Genomic DNA, 22726 nt, shown 5'->3' with positions numbered 1-22726 from the left:
ACTTAGCTATGGGTTGTTGATGATGAATCATTGGAATTCTTAATGGCCCGACTTGACAAAAGTTTTTAGATTATCCAACTACTAGAAACTAGATGGGCAGATAGCCTAATCTCGCTCATTGATTTTCTTGTGTGTTCTTCTGTTTGTACCGACAGATATGGTTATAGACAACATGATCGTGTCTGAGCAGCTGGATGAGTCTGTGCGAGAGAAGGTGCGGGGGGCCTTGCTGAAGCGGCACCACCACCAGAACGAGAAGAAGCTGAGTAACCGCATCCCCCTGGTGCGCTCCTTCGCTGACATAGGCAAGAAACAATCTGATCCTCACTTGCTTGAGAGAAATGGTGAGATTTGTTTTGCTTTGGCTGATCGCTGTGCATTAACACTAAAAGGCTGGTAACACTACAAGGCTAAGGTAACATTAGGTAACCCAACATAAATGTGGCAATCAGGATCTGTGAAATCCATCATAATGATAGTTTGAGTTTAATGCTTCTTTTTTTATCTTTGGCAGTCACAAGCTAGTCCAGGAAACCTGTATAATACCCATCTCATTTAGGGCTTAATCTTCATTGTGGTCATAAATCTGAATCGTCCACAGTGCTGATTTCTTGTGCTTAATTGTGTTTCAACACATTCACAAATAGGGAAAGGACTAAAGAAATGGCAAAATATATTGCTTTTTATGAATGGTTGTACATGCTGCACTATATGTGGGCATGATACCCCCCCCCCCCTGCCATTGCTAAACTTTGCTGATGCCCATTGTCAATCTGCAGACCATTACTAGCCCTGTCACTGAATAGCAGATACTGGCAGTTTTCAAGCACAAGGATTATTGCTGTCAGGGACACATCAACCCTGCTGGTGAAACATCCATTTGAGCTGCAACATTATCCTGTGTTCCATCACACTCCAACATTCTTAGTGTGAAGTATACCATTCCATGATTTTCAGCCAGGAAGCCACAATACTCCAAAAAGGAAACGATGAAGGGCTTTGCATTGGAGTGGCACTTTACTATAGGAAGGCATTGGACATTATTTTTTTCTTTTTTAGTTTATTGGAGCCCTCTAGTGGCTCCACAAGCACTTGCATCAATGTGACTGTCAGAGAATGTATAAAACTTGGAATATCCCTAACTCTCTCTTTTTTTATACTAGTGTAGATAAGCATAGAAAAACGGTATTGAGGAACTATTCTGTACAAGAGTCTGGGTTAGTATGCATCAAGAGTGACATGGATCATGATTTTTTGCAGCATTTATTTAATCTAAACCTGAATAATTTGGGTTTCACTATTGTGCTAATTTTTCACAGCATTTTTAAACCACAAAGCAAGGCGTCCTCAACTTGAGGATATGGAGCAAATCAGAAACGCTGACGACTTGCATCCACAGTTTGCAGTTCATAGGCCCGGTTTTGCAGAATGGTTGACGAAGTGTTTACGGGAATGTTGAAATCTGCAGTAACATCTTTCTTTTTCTTGCACATTTTTATCAGCAAGAATAATGCGTGCATGTTTATGTTGCTTTATGGAAATGGCTTTGATGCATGAGCACTATGGTAACTTGAAATGCATCAGTAGTTCCAAAGCAGTGCTACAATACAGTTCAGAGGCTATAATCTTTTCCCAATACCCTTTACAATGCGTCTTCCATGGGACGGCTCAAATAATTCTCACAAACATGAAATTGATGTTAAGTGTATTATAAGAAGTAATTTACAATAAGCGACTACAAAATTTGGACAAAACTATGTAGACTATGTCTAAACTATGTAGTATCAGGGAATTTGTGTAATCCAAGTTTGTTTTATTGAAAATTAACTGTAATATGACTGTCTGATCTCTTTCTATCTATCAAGAAGGAAGTGTCTCTAACATTATCACATTTTGTAATAACCCCCACTAAACACAGTGAAGTTTCTGTTTCTGTACTCTTCACTCAGCAATTCACCCAGCCACATTGCGTAACAGTTGAACAGGACATGCTTTGTTTTGCTTGTGTTTTGGATAATCTAATTGGTCTCCTTGGACACACCTACCTTCCCACCACCTCCCCCTCCACCTCCCCCACCCTTCCCCCCCTATCTGCATGGTGACGTGTGGCGCGTTCCCCTGTTTCACCTTGCAAGCTTACTGAAATTCTGCAGTCATTTTTCCTAACTTCACTTTTATCTTGCATGTTCTGTTTTTTAATTTTATAGTTATTAAATTTCTTTTTTCTTATCATAGATACCCAATTAATTTTCTTGTGCTTGTTTTCTTTTTTTATTCCTTCCTTTCTCTTTTTTGTTTTCTCTCTGTCTTTTACCCATGGCAGGGGAAGGCCTGTCAGCTTCCAGTCTTTCTCTCATTTGGACGGGTCTCTCGTCATCCACCCCTTCTCAAAGAAGAGAATCGCACATTTCCTTACTCTTAAATTACCTCTTGCCGGGCTCCAGAGCTGGAACCCCCACAGGTTCAAGGTCTGCCACCCCCCAGGCCTCCCCTAAGAACACGCCACCCTCCACCCCGACCCTGGAGAACCACCACCCCCTCAATGTCTTCCATGAGCCAGAGGTGACCCGTGTCATTCCCATAGTGGTGGTGTACCCACCTGAGGAGGACCTGCTGCCAGCGGAGGGGCAGGGACAGGAGGATCATCATCTTGAACAACCCCAACCAGGCAAATGCCTTGTTTTACATAACTTGCAAGGTGTGAGTGATGATGATGGTGTGACAAAGCACAGAAGCACAGGAACTTGCATGCTTCCACCAAACACCTGCTAGATCATTCTGCTGATCGAATTTAGTGCTGCTCTTTGTTTCTTCACAAAACAGCCATTAACAAGTTTAAACAAGGGCATGTTTGTTCAGTTTTGCTTTGATCCTTCTAATGGCTTCTTCAGCTTGTTTTTTTTTTTTTAAACCAAAGCATTATATGGCATAATTCTAATGACCTCAGAAAATGTTTTGTCTTAATGGTTATTGTGCCTGTCACAGACACATTTTCTGCTAAGGGAGACATGGTGCAGAACTTCAGAAAAAAACATGCAAGCGGTAACATCTAGCACTCTAATGATCCGCAATGAGGGAGAAACTAAATGATAAGGTCTCCAGAATTTAAGTAAACGGAGCAATCTGATTGGCCAGGGAAGATTTCTGATAAACTATAAAACAGATATTGGGGGCTATCCTCTGGACACACATATTCTTTACCAACTCAAATAGCTTTCTGATGTACTGTAATTGCTGTACCTGACTTGCACAACAAAGGTTTGCAAAACTATCAAATTGTCTGTTGCAGACTATTGTAGACTATTGTGTAGCTATTGCTTAACTTGGTGATATTGTTTTGCAATGTGGATAGCATTGATACAGGCCATCAATAGCAGCCCTTGTCTCAGCTTCCATTTCCATGTTTATCTAGCTCATGTAAAGCTGACATTAGCATGTCTTTGGCAAGCAACACTTCCCGAAAATAGCAAGAAAGGTCATAAGAACCTAAGATGCTGGTCTAAAAAAAGGTGGGGCAGGGGGCAGCTGGCATCTTATTTTAACAGAAGGTCAAATTATGCATGCATTTCCATCCCCCAACAGATAGATCAAATAGATTCCTGTAAGGTCTAGCAAATAGCATCCTATGGTAAATGCTTGCATAGATTTACAGTTCTGACCCAGCCCCAACAAATAAAGAAATACTTTAAGGACATTACATCATCTGTGCATATTCAGAAACAACACTTGAGTGAGCATTAATACTAAAACTAAATCTTTTAACCAAGCTATACAAATAAGAACGTGCAATAAATTAATCCATCAATTTACATCTGTGTTGTGTTGCATTTGCGCATACATACATCCTTTTAAGTTAAATCTTCAGAAACACAAATCCAGTTGCGCTTACATTTCATACTGGCCAAATTCCCAGTGCCTACATTGCTCTACAAGCATGTTGTAGAGGGGAATCCCATCCAGTCCTTGTTCTCTCTCAGGCAGTCAGATGAAGTGTGTGGTCTTTATTGTAATGTGTTCTATTTATTGTCAAATGGTTCAGTTGAGAACATTAAACACATTTCATTTGTAACTCAAACTGGATTTGAACTCCCATTGCATAGCAATTGGAGCCATTCTTTGCCCATTAGTTTTAGGTTACAAAAGCAGTGTGGTGTGTCTAATAAATGCATTCTGAAAGATTTAACACTAGAACGACCGCGTTTTATAGGCTTACCTAGAACAACCATGACCGGTCAGTTTGACCGGCGTATTAAAAACAACATAAATATTATAATGAAAGGACAAACAATTGAATAAAAGTGGTAGTTTTATTCAGGAACATCGTATAAAGCATCTACACAACTGAAATAAATGGACAATTGAACAGAAATCTGTTTAGACATGTTACATAAAGCACAACCTAAAAAAAAAATGGTAAAACATGAAATAAACAAATCTTTGAAAATAAATGTTGTGTATATACAGCTATATCATGTACATACAAAACTGTACAACTGAAACAATGTAAATAAGTTTATTTTTTTTTATATTGCCTACATAACAAAGAGCATATACGCAACCAAAGTTGTGTGTTTATACACAGACATACTATAATCGAAATTACATGAATAAATAAACATTTGAACAGAATTTACAATCGTCTACAAAGTGTAAATGCTGGCACAAATCACACAGATCTTGCGCTTTTCAAAATATGAAGTGGACTTATCACAGACTGTCTTTGCGCATTTGGTACAGCTATCAACAGTAACCCAGGCTTCTGGCACCAAATGCTCCATAGATATTTACTAGTGCAATGAAAGCTTCTAATTCCTCCAAGGGCATTGACCAGGAATCATCTTGTAGTTGTCGGTGGGCTTCTGCTTCAGTGCAGCGTTGTGCAGGTCAATCAATAGGTGAAAAGCACTCAATGCGCCACCACTCTACACTCCCGATGTTGTATTTTCAAAAGTTGACAGGTATGTAATAATAATAATAATAGTAATAATGTTACAGTTGTTGTGGGCAAATCCTTGTTGCCCTCTTTGCCAGAGCAAATGCTTTTAATTTCTCTCAAATCAAAACGCAAACATCTCAAGATTTGGCGAAAACGATTCTGACATTGTCTATATAAAAAAAAAATGAATCCCAGGTTTGTTTGCGATGCGACCAATAGCGATGCGACTTTTCAGTCGCATCGGGCAGTGTGATATGTTTTGTGATGCGATTTTACAGCATCGGATGATCGATCGCAAAGTTTAATGATGTTTAATATTTTGCAAGGCGGTGTGTCCAGGGCTTAATTTTGCATTTACGGATTCTTTCATTGTCAGGGTAATTAGTACATATATTTAGGAAAAGGCAGGACAGCTCAGTTCTGTATCTTAAACACACGCACCGCAATTTAAATTGAAATTCCAAAAACGGTCAACATGACCGCCTTGGTCGTTCTAGTGTTAATGGCTCAGACTGCTATACAATGGGAGTCTTAAACTATCATCTACTTGACAGTGAAGTACAGTGCCATGAAACTGATTAGGACTGCGTATACCTAAGGGTGCAAGTCAGATATGATTGGTTTGATTTTTTTATCAATTCTTTCAGCTGCTTTTGACATCCAGTCGGTTTCTCGTAAAACCGATTTTAAAGTTTAAAAATGAAAAACCGAACTGGATTTATTCAGCCAAGGGAACGGGACAGATCGTTATTACACAGCCAAATGAGATCAGTACAGTGTTATTGCATCAATCATACCGATGTATTATACAATGAGACACAATGCAGAAATAATAATGCTTAAAATGTTTTTGCTTACGATTGTAAGTCGCCCTGGATAAGGGCGTCTGCTAAGAAATAAATAATAATAATAATAATAATAATAAGATAATGTATTTAATAGACATTCACATTTTTAATTGATTATCTTCATGGTCGCGGTCGGTGAAACTGCGGAAACTGGCAACACTTTTTCATTGTACGGTTTCGGACAGTTTGTCGGTATTGTTTGGTTTGGAATGTTATGCAAATGTAGTTTTCAGTTCGGTTTGGGAAAATCATGTTGCATTCCTAGACTGAAATAATCATTTGATATCTTATGGTGGGAACTGAGTTCCACTTTAAGAAAATTATGCAAGTGTACAAGCACATCTGCAGAAATAATTATACAGGAACATAAATAACAAACCCACTGTAGCTACTTTGAGTTTTAGGTGCATTTTGAGGTCTTCTCAACACCTCACTGCTGTTTACCCTCTGCCTTCAAACAGGAGTTCATCACCCCCATCTTAAAAAAACCCTCCCTTGATCCCTCATCTGTCCAGAACTACCGTCCTGTCTCCCTTCCCCCTTTCCTCCCTAAAACGAGCGGTACATCGCCAGCTCTCTGCTTTCCTGTCAACACATTCTCTGCTCGACCTCCCCCCCCCCCCCTCCCCCCTCCACTCCAATCAGGTTTTCTCCCAGCACAGTCCACTGAAACTGCTCTTCTCTCACTAACTCTACACTCTCTGTCTGCGCCACTTCCCTCTCCTCTGTCCTAATTCTCCTCAACCTCTCTGCTGCCACTCTATTCTCCTGTCCTCCCTCGCTGACCTGGGACTCTCCGGCACTGCTCTTGCCTAGTTCATCTCCTACCTCTCCGATTGCACGTACCGGGTGTCTTGGCATGGCTCACCCTCTGCCTCTTGCTCTCTTTCGACAGGTGTCCCCCAAGGCTCAGTCCTGGGACCCCTCCTGTTTACTCTCTACACCCGCTCCCATGGTCCTCTCATCTCCTCCCATGGCTTCTCGTATCATTTCTATGCTGATTATGCCCAGCTCGTCCTCTTGTTTCCACCCTCTGACTCCGACATTTCCTCCTGTAACTCTACCTGCCTCTCAGCCATCTCCTCCTGCGTGCACTCGCATCATCTCAAACTCAGCCTCTCCAAATCAGACCTCTCCAAATCAGACCTCCTTTTCTTCCCCCTCTTTCTCCCCCACCGCTTTTTCTCTATCTCTGTTCCTCTTGAATCCACCACCCTCTCTCCCTCCTCATTCACCAAGAACCTCTGGGTCACCCTCGACCCCTCCCCTTCCTACTCTCAGTACATTTCTACTCTGGCATGCTCCTGTCGCTTCTTCCTCAGCAACATACACAGAATTCGCCCCTTCCTCCATACAGCTCCAAGTTCAGGCCCTGGTACTTCCCCCCCTTGATTACTGCAACTCCCTCCTGGCCGGCCTCCCTGCCTCTGCTATCTGTCTGCTCCAGCTCATCCAAAACTCTGCTGCTCGTCTTTTCCCTTCCTCGTTTCTCCCACGCTGCTCTGCTCCCTCCACTGGCTTCCTATTGCTGCTCGCATCCAATTCAAAACTCTTGTACTCGCCTATCGCTGTCTCGACCTTTCAGCTCCCTCCAGACTATCATTTCTCCCTACACCCCTTTCGCTCCTCCGCCCCCGCCAGATTAGCTGTAACCCGCTCCCCCACTTCCAGAGCCCGCTCCTTCTCCACCCTTACCCTTCAGTGGTGGAACGACCTACTCACGGATAACAGGACTGCTCAGTCCCTGACCACCTTCCGATGTCTCCTCAAGACACACCTATTCAGACAGCATCTGTAAACCTCACAACTCTTGATTATACTGAATTATGTAGCACCTAATTGTACCAGTACTTGCATCAGCTTGTACTTGCACTGAACTGCTCCATATCTTGCCATATTCTACTACTGCTCTTAATTATAACTATTTTCTTTATCTTGTAATTGATTTTACTCTTTTATAGGTATATGTATTCACATTTTTTGCAATTGCTTTTATTTGAAATCGGTCTTATCCATTTATCGGAGGCTGTGTGGTTCAGTGGTTAAAGAATAGGAGGACCCTGTGTTCATACAACTTCTGGTTTTGCTGATGTTAGAATTGAATTACATTTTTTTGTAAAGCCACCATTTGACCCTAATATTTTTTTCATGCACTCCTGGAGTTGTGTCATTTTTACCAATCTTTAGAAATCTGGTTACCAACCATTTTTAAACTCTCTTTTTTAAAGTATCTAATTGACTTTCCTTTTTAAAAAGATGCAGCCAGAACCACAAATGAAATGCAGTAGAGAAATCTCACTGCAACCACAGGGATATCCAGAATGAAAAGGGTTAATAACTAATGTGCATATTGGCTTATTGAAGGCTGACACTGTTTTAATTATATTCATATGTATTAACATGTGCTGGGCATGGTTAGGTGTGCTTCTTTCTGTGACCCCAGGCCTGTGCTACACAGTAACTTCAACTTGGCTGTCTGTTTAGGTGCACATTCTTATCCGGGGGAGACGACTGCTGTTCTGAGACAAACATTTCATTTTCCTGCAGCAGTCTAGAATTGTGACAGGAGAGCTTCATCATGACACCCTTGTTTATTAAAACAGCCTGTGTCTCTTCACTTTGAGTTAAACATCTGTGTAATTTCATCCCTCCCTCCCAATAGGACACTTGGCATCCCCACAGTCTGCTCCAGGAAACCTAGAAACTGCCAAAGGAAGTGAAAGCAAAGGTAGCATGGCAGGAGGCAGCAGGGAGAACAGCACTGTTGACTTCAGCAAGGTATCTCTCATTAATGGTGGTGATGATTATGTAATTTCATGCTCAAGAGTTTTATTTTGTCACCAATAACATTTCTTTATTTTTTTATTTTGTAATTTATTTTTTAGAATATGTATTTGAACATTTTAACAGAAACAATTTAATGGTTATTTCTGCAAAATACCTGTAATAGACTCTTCTACTATTTGGCTGTACTACTGCTGGATTTTGTTGGTCCACATTCATCTTTTTTCTTTTTAAACTGTAATGGCTGCTTTCATAAAACCCTATTACTCCTAATCTTGGACTAACTAATATTAGTTTAGGTAAAGTAGTCTAGTGCTAATTGGGGTCTGTGAAATATGCAGCAAATATTATAAAACTAAGCTCAGAAGGTTAAAAATGCCTTCTATTCTACAGTTATAGCCTATATAATTAACTAATTTTGCTTCATAAAGTCAAATGAAACCTGCTGATTTAATGTTACGTTAACATACTGAATTACATACCGCTTAGTAGTTTTCCATACACCATAAACTGACAAATTGAAAAATGTGACATTTCAAAATCTAACATGAAATACTGTACTAATATTATTGCTTCTGGCAGACTTGCTATATCATTTTGTAGTTTCTTTGATTTACATGATGTTAAATAAAATATAAAAAATATTATTATTATTATTATTATTATTATTATTATTATTATTATTATTATTATTTTAATGATCTCGCAATCCAAAAATTCTAGATGTTGCAAAACTTTTGGTCATAGCTGTACTCTTTTCTCACTCTCCTTAGCACAATATTTGTGTAGATTTGATCTAATTACAATTTTCATTTTAAAGAGTGTTTTACAGTAATTTGCAACAACTAACATATTTCTTATAATAATTAAATTTACTTGAACCAGAAATTGAGTGTGTGTATTCACCGTATCTATGGGTCCTGTGTTACTAGCCTAATCATTTATATATTTTGTAATATAGACAATTGCATAACCATATCAACAGTATTTTACAATGCATTGTTGTTTGATAACAGGTGGTTCAAAACAAAACAAAAACAAATCACACCAGTGGATGCATTATTAGCAATGTGCAGCAATGTCATATCCGATCTTATAAGATACAGTACGGTACCCTCTATTGACCTCTGACGTGTGTCATTTACACATACTGCTACCAACTGAAAGCTGATCAATGCACATTTAATTATGTGTCTAAAACTGTAAATTCAGCTCTTAGCCGGACAGCCGTACGTTGAGTTGGCGGCAAGAAAGAAAAAGAATAGATGATGCGTTTGGGAATTCAGTTTCACGTTTTCCATGCTGTCGCTTTACATAACTACTCAGTTTAACCATGTTAAATAAAAGAAAACGATAAAGCAAGGGATTAATATAATTACTGTACTGTTAACAAGCTGAAACAAGCCAGTTTGTGTGCACGTGTTTTTGTTATTTCTGTCTTGTGTTAACACGCACGGTGGAAAAAAAAACTGTCTGATATATTTGCCATAGACTGAGAAAGCATGGTAAGAACCGTTTTTGGAATGCTGTTTTGTAAATTGCCAAATACTGTATTACAGTGCTTTGTTTTGCAATAATTTTTACTGATTTTCTTTGTATAGTATGTGTGCAATACCGTACTTTGGTGTTTTAGACACACCGACATACCTGACATTTGGTTTAGAAACTCCAACTTCTCCCTCCATTGTCATGAGAATGTGACGTAGCACTCTGAAAAGTAAAGGAGCCCTTTGCAAATAAATAAAAAACGAAGCCTTTTGCCAATAAATTAAAAAATGAAGCCTTTTACAAAGCATATAATTTTTTTAGTTTTGTTTGGTGATCAGGTAGCTGATTTTCTTTTAAGCCTAGACTTTTCAGTCTCTTAGCAATAAGATAAGATGCAATTCATGTTACACTAGCCTTAAGTAGTAAACACAAATTGCCCGAAAGATACTACCAGAATAGTATGACAAAAAGGTGAGACTTATTTTTGCGTGTAAACCTAGCCACTGTTAATTGATAATGCCCCAACGTTAAAAAAAAAAAAGCAATTACAATGTAGTATAACAGTTCCCTCTGAGTTACAATATTTCCATATATCCAATGGACCCCTGGAACTAATTAAACTGCATATGACAAGCTACTGTATTTGTTAATAAGAATGTGCTTCACAGTTACTACAGAGTTTAATGAAATCTGACAAAACTGCTTACAAAGAATAGAGCATAAATATTACTTTAAATTGGAAAAGGCAGCACTATATTAATAGCGTCTAATGCAAAGGGGCAGTTGCCTTCAGATAGAACCAGCAGTTGCCCTTTTACAGGGCTCCCCCAGGGGCTGACAGGTTCCCTACAGAAGTCTGCAGCTGTCAGCTGAGACGTGTAGGTGGCATCGCCCATGTGACAGAAGCCTGCCTTCTTGTGTTTCCACAGAGAACGCTAACCTTCTGTAACACATTTCTGGAACTGTTGATCATTTTATAGGTGGCATACATGTACAGCATGCAATGTTTTTAGCTGGTTAAATCCGTCCATTTCTAATAATCCAGAATGGCATGAGTGACCATTTCTGATGATGCACGTGGTTCCCTTTTTAAAACTACTACTCAGAAGGGGTATCTGATTGATGAAGTGCCACAAATAGTTAGAGGTTAAGCGTGTAATACTTCTACTAATACTAAAAAAAAAGATTCCTGCTTAACCGCTTCCTTGTAATTTTAGGGAGTCTTCCTGTTATAATAAGAATAATACATGCAGAGCGATTTTAAGCTTCAGAACTTGGAACAGGGCCTAAAAATAAGCACCAATGCCTGATGGTCACTCACCCCTCCTTTCCCAACTCCTTTCCTTCACCCCTAGCAGCAGGTGTCTCTCATAGGCACTGTACTGTATTAATGCTCAAGGTCAAATAGACAATTATTACCTTTGTATATTTATTACAACACATGTTGACACAGTTCACAGACATACATATGTGATGCTTTCTGTTGGTTTTACTTGGCTTCTCCTCTCTGGTTTCCCTCCCTTTCGTCCTGTTGGACAGGAGTCCAAATCCTTTCACTATAGTTAAGGCAGTAAGTTTTATTGTGGTTGCTGAAATGTATCTGGTGTCACTCTGTGGTACCAATAATCTTTGTTGGTCATGTAACTGTATTAATTACATCCTGTGCAGTGACGTGAGTAGTGCTGTTTACTCATGGAATGAATCATACAGATCTTTTTTTGCAGCTCTGCCCCACTTCTGTTGCATTTTTAAGTGCTTTCTAGCCCTTTTTGGTGATTTTTGTATTTATAAAATGTTTTGAAATAAGTGTATTTAGTTTTTGGAATGCAATAGTAGGTGTACTATGAATCTGTTTATTTAAAATCTCATATTTCTAGAGCTATTTCTCAACAATGAAGTCAACAGATCCATCTTGTGCCCTTGATCCTACGGTTCTAAAACATGGCGTTTCATTCCATGATCTCCCTTTGTGTGATGTTAATGGTGTACATCTGCCAATATAGCTTTACAATGTTTTAAGATCATATTTGTCAATGAAAAATGTCCCATGTACATTTCAGACTTTTTTAATCACAGTAACAAATACCCCCACCCCCCCACCCTCCAGTTTTGACCCACAAAACTGTTTCTTGCCCCAGAGGCATTGAGAATGAATCGGCTGCTGTCTTTTCCAGAATTTAGTATTTTTATTAAGTGGGTGATTTTTACCTGCCGTTCTGTGCAGGTTGATATGAACTTCATGAAGAAAATCCCCCCTGGTGCTGAAGCCTCTAATATTCTGGTGGGAGAGGTGGACTTTCTGGAGAGGCCTATTATTGCCTTCATCCGACTCGCACCTGCTGTCCTCCTGACTGGCCTTACGGAGGTGCCTGTCCCCACCAGGTGAGAGCACCATATGGAGGAACTAACGGGTCAGACGAGGTGTTGAAAAATGTACCATATAAACCAGTGGGATTAAATTACTAACTGTTTTATGGTGTATGTTAACATTTTTGTCCATGGATATCCATCCCCAGCGATGGAGATATAGTGGATGTCGCACTGTTTTATATATACAATACAGGTACTGGGCAAGCCTTTGCTCCAGTGTGCATTAATGAAAATACTGTTTATTTTTTCCAGAACTTGTAAAAAACATTTCAAGCTGTAGGTAGAAGCTCTCTAAAATGATACCAAAGTTTATTTTTAATTTTTAATTTTTATATTATTCCTCTTATTGCACAAATAACTTTTTAGACTGGGGCAAAAGCTAAATAGTAAGTTTTGCACCAGCAGTTTTACACAGATAACTAGTCCACAGATTTTGCAGATTGCAACATGTTTACTTTAATTTTCGCACTAATCTTTGATTCCACTCACTATAGGAACATGATTAGTGCTAACTGGGGTCTAACTGGGGTCTGAGGAAATAGTGCTTAAACACACACACACACACACACACAGATTATAGATTAAGCTTTCTGTTTTATTTTCAGATGTACCTTGAGTTTCCTCCACATCTCAAGAGTATTATCCAGGTTACTTTTATTTATTTATTTACATATTTTTTTTCTGTGTAGGTTTTTGTTTTTGTTATTGGGTCCATCTGGCAAAGGACCACAATACCATGAAATTGGTAGATCAATTGCTACACTCATGACAGATGAGGTGAGTTATGTATGGTATCTGCATGTGTTGCTGTTCTCAATTGCTCAAACGCTTTGGAATATGTAGGTCAGTTGTGTTCCTCCCAGGCCATGTGACAGTGATGGTTTACAATTGATCAAACATCTGTTTTGCCTCATATGCTGTGTGACAGTACTGACTTTTTACACGTTTTATTAACCTTTTCATGTCTATGTACAATATGCTTTTCTAATTTTTATTATGATATCTATCGTGATTCTGTTAATTATATTTCTAATGAACTCCTGTTTAGTCTACATTGCTTCTGACAGCAGGGTAACATTCCTTTCACAGACCCTTTTTTTTTTCTTTTCGTTCATTGTGCTACAGATTTCAGAGCATGACATACTGAGCCTGTATTACAATGTTTGGTATTTTAGAGTGACAGTACAGTACTGTCCAGCTAAGAGAACAGCCCTCAGGAAGCAAACAAAGTGTTCTTATAGCCGTCTCTAAGATGGAGTTAGCCATCAGACACAATATGAATCAATAAATAAATAAATACATGTGTATTACTTGTCATGACGCACATGCATAAACATATGAAACTAACTGAATAAGTAAAAGCAAAATAGACAAGTGTTTGTTAATAAACTATAATAATAAATGAACAGACAAACTAACATTAATAAAACTAAAGCAAAACAACACAGTCAAAAAGCATAAATCACTATGTACTATGAAATTAGCTGGCAGGTGTGTTTCGGGCTATCACAGTGGCAGAGGCAAAAATAATGGGTTACTTCTAATTTGCCTTTGTTTACATTCCATTTTGTAGCGATGAGGTGCACTCGTGGAAATCAGAATACAAAACAATTCAATGATATGACGACAGTTCTGGAACGATTTAATAGACCAATCGATGTCCCGCAAGACACTCTCACAATGACAAGTCGCTTTTTTACAAAACAGTACTGTATCAGTTGTGAATGAATCGCTATCGGTGCCAAGAAGGTGTTCTTTTAAGCGAAGTTCTTGTTTCTTTAGCCGGAGCATTTACAATGGGAAAAATCTGTTTCACCACAAGGGTGTTCCCTTAGGCAAAGTGTTCTCTTAGGAGGTGTTCCTATATGCGGAGACTACTGTATCTAAAACTTTTTTTGGGGGGGTTTCTGCAGATTTTCCATGATGTTGCTTACAAAGCAAAAGACAGAAACGATCTTTTGTCTGGAATCGATGAGTTTTTAGACCAGGTAACAGTTTTGCCGCCGGGAGAGTGGGATCCTACGATACGAATTGAACCACCAAAGAGTGTTCCTTCACAAGTAAGTCTTTATTATCATGTTATGATCAAGCCTGTTGAAAGCCTGGAAAGCAAAAAAATATATGTAGAACTATATGTTGGAAACTGAACAAGTGTGGTAGCACTTTCGATTACAGCGCACAAAGAGCCATGTAATTACATTATAATCACTAGGCAACCACCAGTTATTATTATTATTATTATTATTATTATTATTATTATTTATTTCTTAGCAGACACCCTTATCCAGGGCAACTTACAATTGAACAAGATATCACATTATTTTTACATACAATTACCCATTTATACGTTTTTTACTGGAGCAATCTGTAAAGTACCTTGCTCAAGGGTACAGCAGCAGTGTCCCCTACCTGGGATTGAACCCACGACCTTCCGGTCAAGAGTCCAGAGCCCTAACCACTACTCCACACTGCTACCAATGGTTGAATTGTATCTGTTGTGTAATTGTATGGAAATTACCTTGTGAACTACATTTTGTTACCTGATGTAATTACATGGTAAGGCCATTTCCAGGTATCAACACTATTCTCTCATCAGTAGTTTCCATGTTGATAGATACACAGTTATTGCCATGTTATTACATGCTAATGTATGCTTGGTAATCTAGTGTTACCAATATGTTTGTTTATTGTTTGTTTAAATGTATTTTCTTATCTGTAGTCCGTGTTTACTTTGAGATTCAATCATTGCTACCTCCAGAAATCAATTTTTGACATTTGTATTCCCTCTATTTTTCAGCAAAAAAGAAAAATACCTGCTCTTCCAAATGGCTCCTTCCCAGCTAGTGAATCACTGAAGGAAGAGGATCACCATGCTGGACCAGAGCTCCAGAGGACAGGAAGGTGCGCTGTGCAGTAATGCACACCAGAACCGTCTCCCCACAGTGTGTGCCTGTGCCCCCAATAAATAATAATAAATCAATCACAAATTCACTCAAACATTTTAAAAATAGATCATAATAATTAGTATGACATATATACACATTCATTTTAAAATGCACTGGCAACTACCGGTACATATTATAATTACATACTGTACATATTCGCACACATTAATTGCTGTGTCATGCTATTAAATAATTAATGGTAAATTACTTTATATAGGGTTTATATTAAATTATGTTTCCTTTTATTTAAATTTTCAATAAAGCAGTTAAATTTGGAAGTACATACAATTTTTCTATTCTAAAATTGAAGCTACCTATTATTATTATTATTATTATTATTATTATTATTATTATTATTATTATTATTATTATTATTGATGTTTTAAATAGAATTAAAATGATTATAATTTAAATCGTTTGATCTACAGTGGTGGTGACTGCATGCATGCTTGTTTGACTTGTTTAGGCTGTTTGGTGGTTTGGTGCTTGATATAAAGCGGAAAAAACCCTTTTTCTTGAGTGACATCAAGGACTCATTGAACCTGCAGTGCCTGGCCTCCATCCTCTTCCTCTACTGTGCCTGTATGTCTCCTGTTATCACTTTCGGGGGACTGCTGGGAGAAGCTACAAAAGGCAACATAGTAAGTACTGATCCAATACGCTGATGTGTTCCTGTGCAGCCTTCAAACAAAAATAAATATTATCTAGTGGCTGATGTTCAGATCCAGGTTTTAAATGGGGTCCTGATAATGCAGAAGAGCATTACTTTCCAGTATGTGTGTGTGTGTGTGTCTAATATATATATATATATATATATATGTGTGTGTGTGTGTGTATATATATATATATATATATATATATATATATACACACACACACATCTATATATCTATATATATATATAAAAAAATATTATGTTGTATTTTTTTTTTGAAGCTGTAGATTAAACCATACATTTTTTTTAGTAATGTACTGGAATCCCCCTTTTGGATAGAAAGTAGGTAGGGCTGGGCTAGTGTATTAATAGTTTTGAGAAATCTGAAAGTGCAATGAAATTATGGCTAGTAAGGGTCTCCATGTAGAGTTTAAAAGGTGTTTGAACTGTTACTTTATTGGCCCTCTTTTCTCCCCCCTGAATGCAGAGTGCGATAGAATCTCTCTTTGGAGCCTCGTTGACAGGGATTTCCTATTCGTTATTCGCTGGACAGCCCCTAACGATATTGGGAAGCACGGGACCAGTTCTGGTGTTCGAGAAAATTTTATTTCAGTTTTGCGTGTAAGTCTTTGAAAAACTACTGCAGACATTCTGTATAAACTCTTGTGCAACTTCTATGCCTTGGTCATTCAAAGGTGTCATATCTTGTAATGGTGTCCAGTTATAATCCTATGACATGATTTATTCTCTAAATTCTTTGTGCAGTCATCTAGAGTTTTGCCTTCCAGGAACTCTTCTTTATATAGAAGCAGAACCGGTTAACCATTTTATGAAGGATTTTGTTTCAAGTTCAGTAAAGTAAGCTACTACCCAAAGCAATTGGAGGTTACCAGAGTCTTCTATAACCTTCCTGTTTTGCTCTAGGAAGTAATTAGCTTTTTATGATTATATTTAGGACCAAATGCTATTCTAATAAGGCGATTGCTGCATTTCACAAGAACCTCTCAAAAGGCGTGTTTGTGGGCTTTTTTTTTCTTTTTTATAAGAGAATAGAATGCTGCAGATTTCAACCCTCAGCTTCCCTGAATGGATTTGAGGTGTTTTTATATTGAGGCATGTATCTTTCTAGAGCAATTTAAACAATGGTCAGGTAGGATTTGCTCTTATGTAACTCCTGCAATTATCAAAAGGTTTAAAGTAGAATTGAAATGTGTAATAAACAATTAGCACCTAGCTGTGTCACTTCAGTCACACATTCCAGAGCTGCCAGATTGCACCTAGTGGATTCTATTGAACTGCATTTTAAATACTTATAGTTTATAATGTTTGTTGCCCACTAACTAATTGAGAGTATTTATAATGAAAGCGCCACGATTTTTCCTTTTTATTGTATGTACTGACATCTAGTGGCTTGTTTTTTTTTCTTGTTAAAAAAAAAAAACTTAATGCATCCTTTTGAGCTGAAGTTTAGTTTACTATTGATTGAGTTTACTATTGACATTTTGTAAAAATTGTAGTGATAAATTGTTAAAACTTTGCACTAGAGCAAAAGCTTTGTAAATGAAGCTGTGCAATGTTATGTTAGACACAGTTGGGTTGTGTGTGTGTGTTTTTTATTTTCATTTTTTTTCAGTGGTGAATGTTCTATTAATTCTGTTATTCTTTTTTTTTTTTTTTTTCTCCCACAGGGATTATGAACTTTCGTATCTGTCTCTGCGCACCAGCATCGGCCTGTGGACGGCATTCCTCTGCATTGTGCTGGTCGCCACAGATGCCAGTAGCCTAGTCTGCTACATCACCAGATTTACCGAAGAAGCCTTTGCTGCTCTTATTTGTATTATATTTATTTATGAAGCACTAGAGAAACTATTTCACTTAGGAGAGCTGTATCCAGTCAACATGCACAATGACTTGGATAACCTTACATTTTACACGTAAGTAATAAAACATATTTAATGGTGTTGCCTATATATCGAGATCTAGGGCATGTAGCGTTTACTCCTGATTTCTGAAAGTCCATTAACATTACAACATGAGAAACTACCTACTTGAGAGTGCTTAAGAAGTGTTGATTTGTAGTAATTGTAGTAAAAAAATGACACTCTAGACTAGAGTTACCCCCTCTGATAGTGTAAGGCTATATCTTGGGAACCGCCTGTTAGAGAATTACTGGAACTATGCATGGACAATTGCTAACAGGTGGCTATCTACATGCTGTGATTGTAAGTAGTAATAACTAAGGAGTAATATCAATCTCAGTATGTGGAGAAGTATGATGAGTTTGTGCAAGTGTAATGAAAGCTTTTTTTTTATCTTTTCCAAACAGATGTCAGTGTTCTAAACCTGCAAATCTAAGCTCTGAAACTCTACAACATTTGCAAAATTCAAGCATGACACCGGAATCAATTCAATGGGAAGATCTTGATGTTACAGTAAGTGTTTGGTTACCGGATGGAGTTTGTGTGGCAGTCCTGCCTGAATATTCTGATGCAGTGCATTATTTATTTCCAAGTACCAAGAAGATACCGGATTCTGCCGAGTCAACTCCCCAGTTTGAATGATCAGCCCCCCACCCCCCCAAAAGAACTTTGAACTGAAAGTAACATTTTCACCATTAATTTCTGGTTTTTAATAACCATGTGTACACATGCCTGAGGGGAAATATCACTGCTCACGTGAATAGAAAGAAATGTAGTTGCTCTGTGCATTAATGATTCAGATACAGATTCTGCATTCTGATTGATTACACTTTCCTGGTACCCTACAATCCATATTTTGGATTTTTTTTTTTAATTCATTTTTTTTAGACACTGCAAGAGCTTGTAACTCAGGCATTTTTTTGTGTTGAACATTGTATGCTATATGTATGATAATCTATTATATTGTGTTGTTTTTTCACACTGGACACTGTAGTTTTCTGACTTAGAGAGATTATGTAAAGCGCTGGAAATTTCACATGTTTATATATATATTTTTTTAAATGTAGCGACTTTTATTTAAGCGTTTTTCACCTACATATGTGTTTTTTCATGGTGTGCTTTTGCACTGCATGCTGTAGCTTTAAACTTTTAATGTTTGTTTTGTGAAAATATTTGAAATGACAAAACAGTCGACATACTGCAGCAGCTTTGAATTGTATTTCACCAGTCATTAAATATGTTAACTGCATTAAATATGTTAACTTGATTATTTAGCGTGACTGTGTGCTGTGCCTAATTGTAAATGTAATCTACCTACCTAAAATAAAAAATACTCCCTCTGCAAAAATGTCTGTAATTTCGTCGCTCCCTGGGCAGAATCCGGTAAGTACCCTTTCCATCACTCTACAATGACATTGACTCCTCTTTCGTCCCCAGAGGTCTGTTCTCAACTGCGGAGGATATCCATGCAATGTGTATGAGGATCTTTTTTAAAAGGTTATATTTCAATCAAATAGGTTTAATTGTGGTATGATGTCAAGGTTCTTTAAATATGGTTATACCTATGGGTTTCTATGTTTCAATATGCACTAATAGTGCTATTACATTACACTGAAGAAGAGACCAGCTCTGAAATACGTTTTTTCTTCGACAATGCAGATGTGCAAGGCGCTCCATGGGGAGTTTGTCGGACTGGCCTGCGAAGACCAACACCACGGCCCATATATTCCTGATGTCCTCTTCTGGTCGATCATCTTGTTCTTCACTACCCTCTTCCTTTCCTCCTTCCTCAAACAGTTCAAAACGATGCGCTATTTCCCAACCAAGGTAACGTGAATAGCAATGTTTAAAAAAAAAAAAAAAAAAAATATATATATATATATATATATATATATATATATATATATATATATATATATATATATAATGACCCCAGGTGTGTTAGCAAGAGTGATCTGGTAAATAATTTTAAGATTATAGACTTGTTACTCTTTAATAGAATATAAATAACTTTGTAACGCATGCATACTGGTATTTAAGAGAAATAATGCTTAATTATTAGGAAAGTGATGAGCACTATGAATATATTTTATGAGACTGATAGATGTGTTCATTCAGTGATGTTAATTCTCCAGGTGAAAAAAAATTGGAATAATAATAATTTAAAATATAATTTAAAAAAGTGAGCTGATGGATTTGCAATGAATTTCCAAAATTTTGCTTGTTGTTTTTATCAAGATCCTTATCTTTTCTGCAGGTGAGATCGACCATCAGTGACTTTGCTGTGTTTCTTACCATATTGATTATGGTAGTAGTGGACTACCTGATTGGAATTCCTTCTCCAAAGCTTAATGTTCCTGATAGGTTTGAGGTAGGCAATGTTAAACAAAAGACAGTTCCTGATACAGCAAAACTGCAATTCTCCAAACTCTTCCGACCCATTAGAAATACTTTTTTACTGTCCCAATACCTTTTTAGATGTTTACAGTCTTACTGAAAGTCTTTTGTTAAGGTTCTTTCACCAGAGTTCATGAGCTGCTCGTCATTTCTAATTGACAGCCATGGACATATATTACACAGGCTAGATGAGCCAGAGGCAGCACCTTTGAGTGAATACCCCCTGGTTTGGAGAATAGAGGTTTCACTGTACATAAGAATTTAATTTTAGTAGAGTTTGGATTGTGAAGACCTATATTTATTGACTTTATATTCTATGATGTAGCCCACATCAAAGAACAGGGGCTGGCTGATTGATCCTCTGGGGCCGAATCCCTGGTGGACATTGCTAGCTGCTGCCATCCCTGCTCTGCTCTGCACTATCCTCATCTTCATGGATCAACAGATCACTGGTGTTATTATTAACAGGAAGGAGCACAAGCTAAAGGTAAGGGCTAGTATGAACCCCACATGGGCACTGCCAGTGTTGAAGCAAATTGATTAGATTGGGCCTGTTGTGGATGTGTTTTTTTTTTTTAAATCAAAGCTTGGTACGTAGTCAATTAAATCTCTGTTAATAAATCTCTCTTTCTTTTTTTTTAATTAAAAACAAAAAAGATAAAAGTGAGTAAATGTACTCAAAATTAATTAGTCATGTTTGGTAGGGATATGTAAATCTCCTATTTTTAATATAAAATAGCATTCATGACCCCTTTGACATGCTAAATTTGCATGCTGATCTGAGAAAACACACAGCAAGCATCTTACCATATACTGTAGACATAAATGGATGAACTGTAATTATTATTATTTATTTCTTAGCAGATGCCCTTATCCAGGATGACTTACAATTGTTACAAGATATCACATTATTTTTACATACAATTACATTATTTTTTACACATTATTTTTACATACAGTTACCCATTTATACAGTTGGGTTTTTGCTGGAGCAATCTAGGTAAAGTACCTTGCTCAAAGGTACAGCAGCAGTGTCCCCACCGGGATTTGAACCCACGACCCTCCGGTCAAGAGTCCAGAGCCCTAACCACTACTCCACACTGCTGCCCTATATAATACATATGCTCTGTTCAATATATTTTTTAACAGAAAGCTACAAGCTGTATATTAGAGATTTGTATATTGCTACTAGCAACAGAAATGTTGGAACTGTTTTGTGTTGCTCTACAGAAAGGCTGTGGGTACCATCTGGACCTGCTGTTGGTTGCTGTGATGTTGGGGATCTGCTCCATCATGGGACTGCCCTGGTTTGTGGCGGCCACTGTCCTCTCCATCAGTCACGTCAACAGTCTGAAGGTGGAGTCGGAATGCTCTGCCCCAGGGGAGCAGCCCAAGTTCCTTGGAATCCGAGAGCAGCGAATTACGGGCCTCATGATATTTGTCCTTATGGGACTGTCTGTTTTTATGACTTCTGTTTTGAAGGTAACCAATTTTTTTCATGGATCAAACATTGCATACTATATTACTATAGTTACCAATCTTTGCAGCCTTGTGTTTTGCACAAAGCTTATATGAATGGTTTTTGTTTTTTGCCCTATTTGTTTGTTGTTGTTTTCAACAGTTTATTCCTATGCCAGTATTGTATGGTGTCTTTCTCTACATGGGAGCTTCTTCACTGAAGGGCATCCAGGTACAGCTCATTATTTAATAAAGAAAACAGAAGTTGCATGTATACTATATTGGCAAACAAGGCATTTCCTTTTGTTAAGTGTATTTACTCTAGTCCTGGAAGTATTTTATATAGTATAGAGTGCAGGGTTTTTTTATTTAATTTTTTTACTAGGACCTTCCCAGGGATTATATTTTAATTAAGTTGCCTAATTACAAAACATACAACATCTGCAATAAAGATAACTGATGTTTTTAGATACTTACAAGAATGTATCATACAGTAGGTGTTGTAATTCCTTTTTAAAAGCTGCTATAAATATGGCAGCACCATGATTTATAATGTAATCCCAGAGCTCTTTGAAAGAGACTTGGGTTGTTGGTGGATTTTTATGGCTCTGGTTGAGAACCACCAGAATACATCCGATCACCAAACCACCGGGTCACAATTTGTTTTGTAAAAGATTTGAATTGTCTTGAGGATCACATAGTTAATAGACATAAGACTTTTTTTTTTTTCCCCAGTTTTTCGATCGCATAAAGCTGTTTGGCATGCCAGCAAAGCACCAGCCTGACCTGATTTACTTGAGATACGTTCCGCTGTGGAAGGTGCATGTCTTCACAATCATTCAGCTCACCTGCCTTGTTCTGCTGTGGGTCATCAAAGTCTCCTCTGCTGCTGTTGTCTTTCCTATGATGGTAATTATGAGCCATGT

At 37.8% G+C, this 22726-nt stretch overlaps 1 protein-coding gene across 9 annotated transcripts in view; it reads left to right on the top strand.

The window, feature by feature from the left end:
• Positions 1-22726, top strand: part of LOC117399294 (sodium bicarbonate cotransporter 3-like) — a 76627-nt gene that overhangs the window by 39114 nt on the left and 14787 nt on the right. For 4 of the 9 annotated variants that reach the window (XM_059022889.1, XM_059022888.1, XM_059022885.1 and 1 more), the window contains exons 6-22: positions 156-344; positions 2324-2698; positions 8447-8562; positions 12281-12438; positions 13116-13203; positions 14340-14486; positions 15224-15327; positions 15838-16012; positions 16514-16647; positions 17715-17960; positions 18353-18458; positions 19605-19772; positions 20203-20316; positions 20668-20829; positions 21573-21824; positions 21964-22032; positions 22536-22709. In XM_059022889.1, the coding sequence (XP_058878872.1) occupies positions 156-344; positions 2324-2698; positions 8447-8562; positions 12281-12438; positions 13116-13203; positions 14340-14486; positions 15224-15327; positions 15838-16012; positions 16514-16647; positions 17715-17960; positions 18353-18458; positions 19605-19772; positions 20203-20316; positions 20668-20829; positions 21573-21824; positions 21964-22032; positions 22536-22709 (2777 nt within the window). The remainder of the gene's footprint in view (positions 1-155; positions 345-2323; positions 2699-8446; positions 8563-12280; positions 12439-13115; positions 13204-14339; positions 14487-15223; positions 15328-15837; positions 16013-16513; positions 16648-17714; positions 17961-18352; positions 18459-19604; positions 19773-20202; positions 20317-20667; positions 20830-21572; positions 21825-21963; positions 22033-22535; positions 22710-22726) is intronic. The other 5 variants (XM_059022892.1, XM_059022891.1, XM_059022890.1 and 2 more) reach the window with 2 other exon arrangements.

Source organism: Acipenser ruthenus, chromosome 4 (assembly GCF_902713425.1).
Source record: "Acipenser ruthenus chromosome 4, fAciRut3.2 maternal haplotype, whole genome shotgun sequence".
Lineage (NCBI taxonomy): Eukaryota > Metazoa > Chordata > Actinopteri > Acipenseriformes > Acipenseridae > Acipenser > Acipenser ruthenus.
This window is presented reverse-complemented; position numbering and strand designations above follow the sequence as displayed.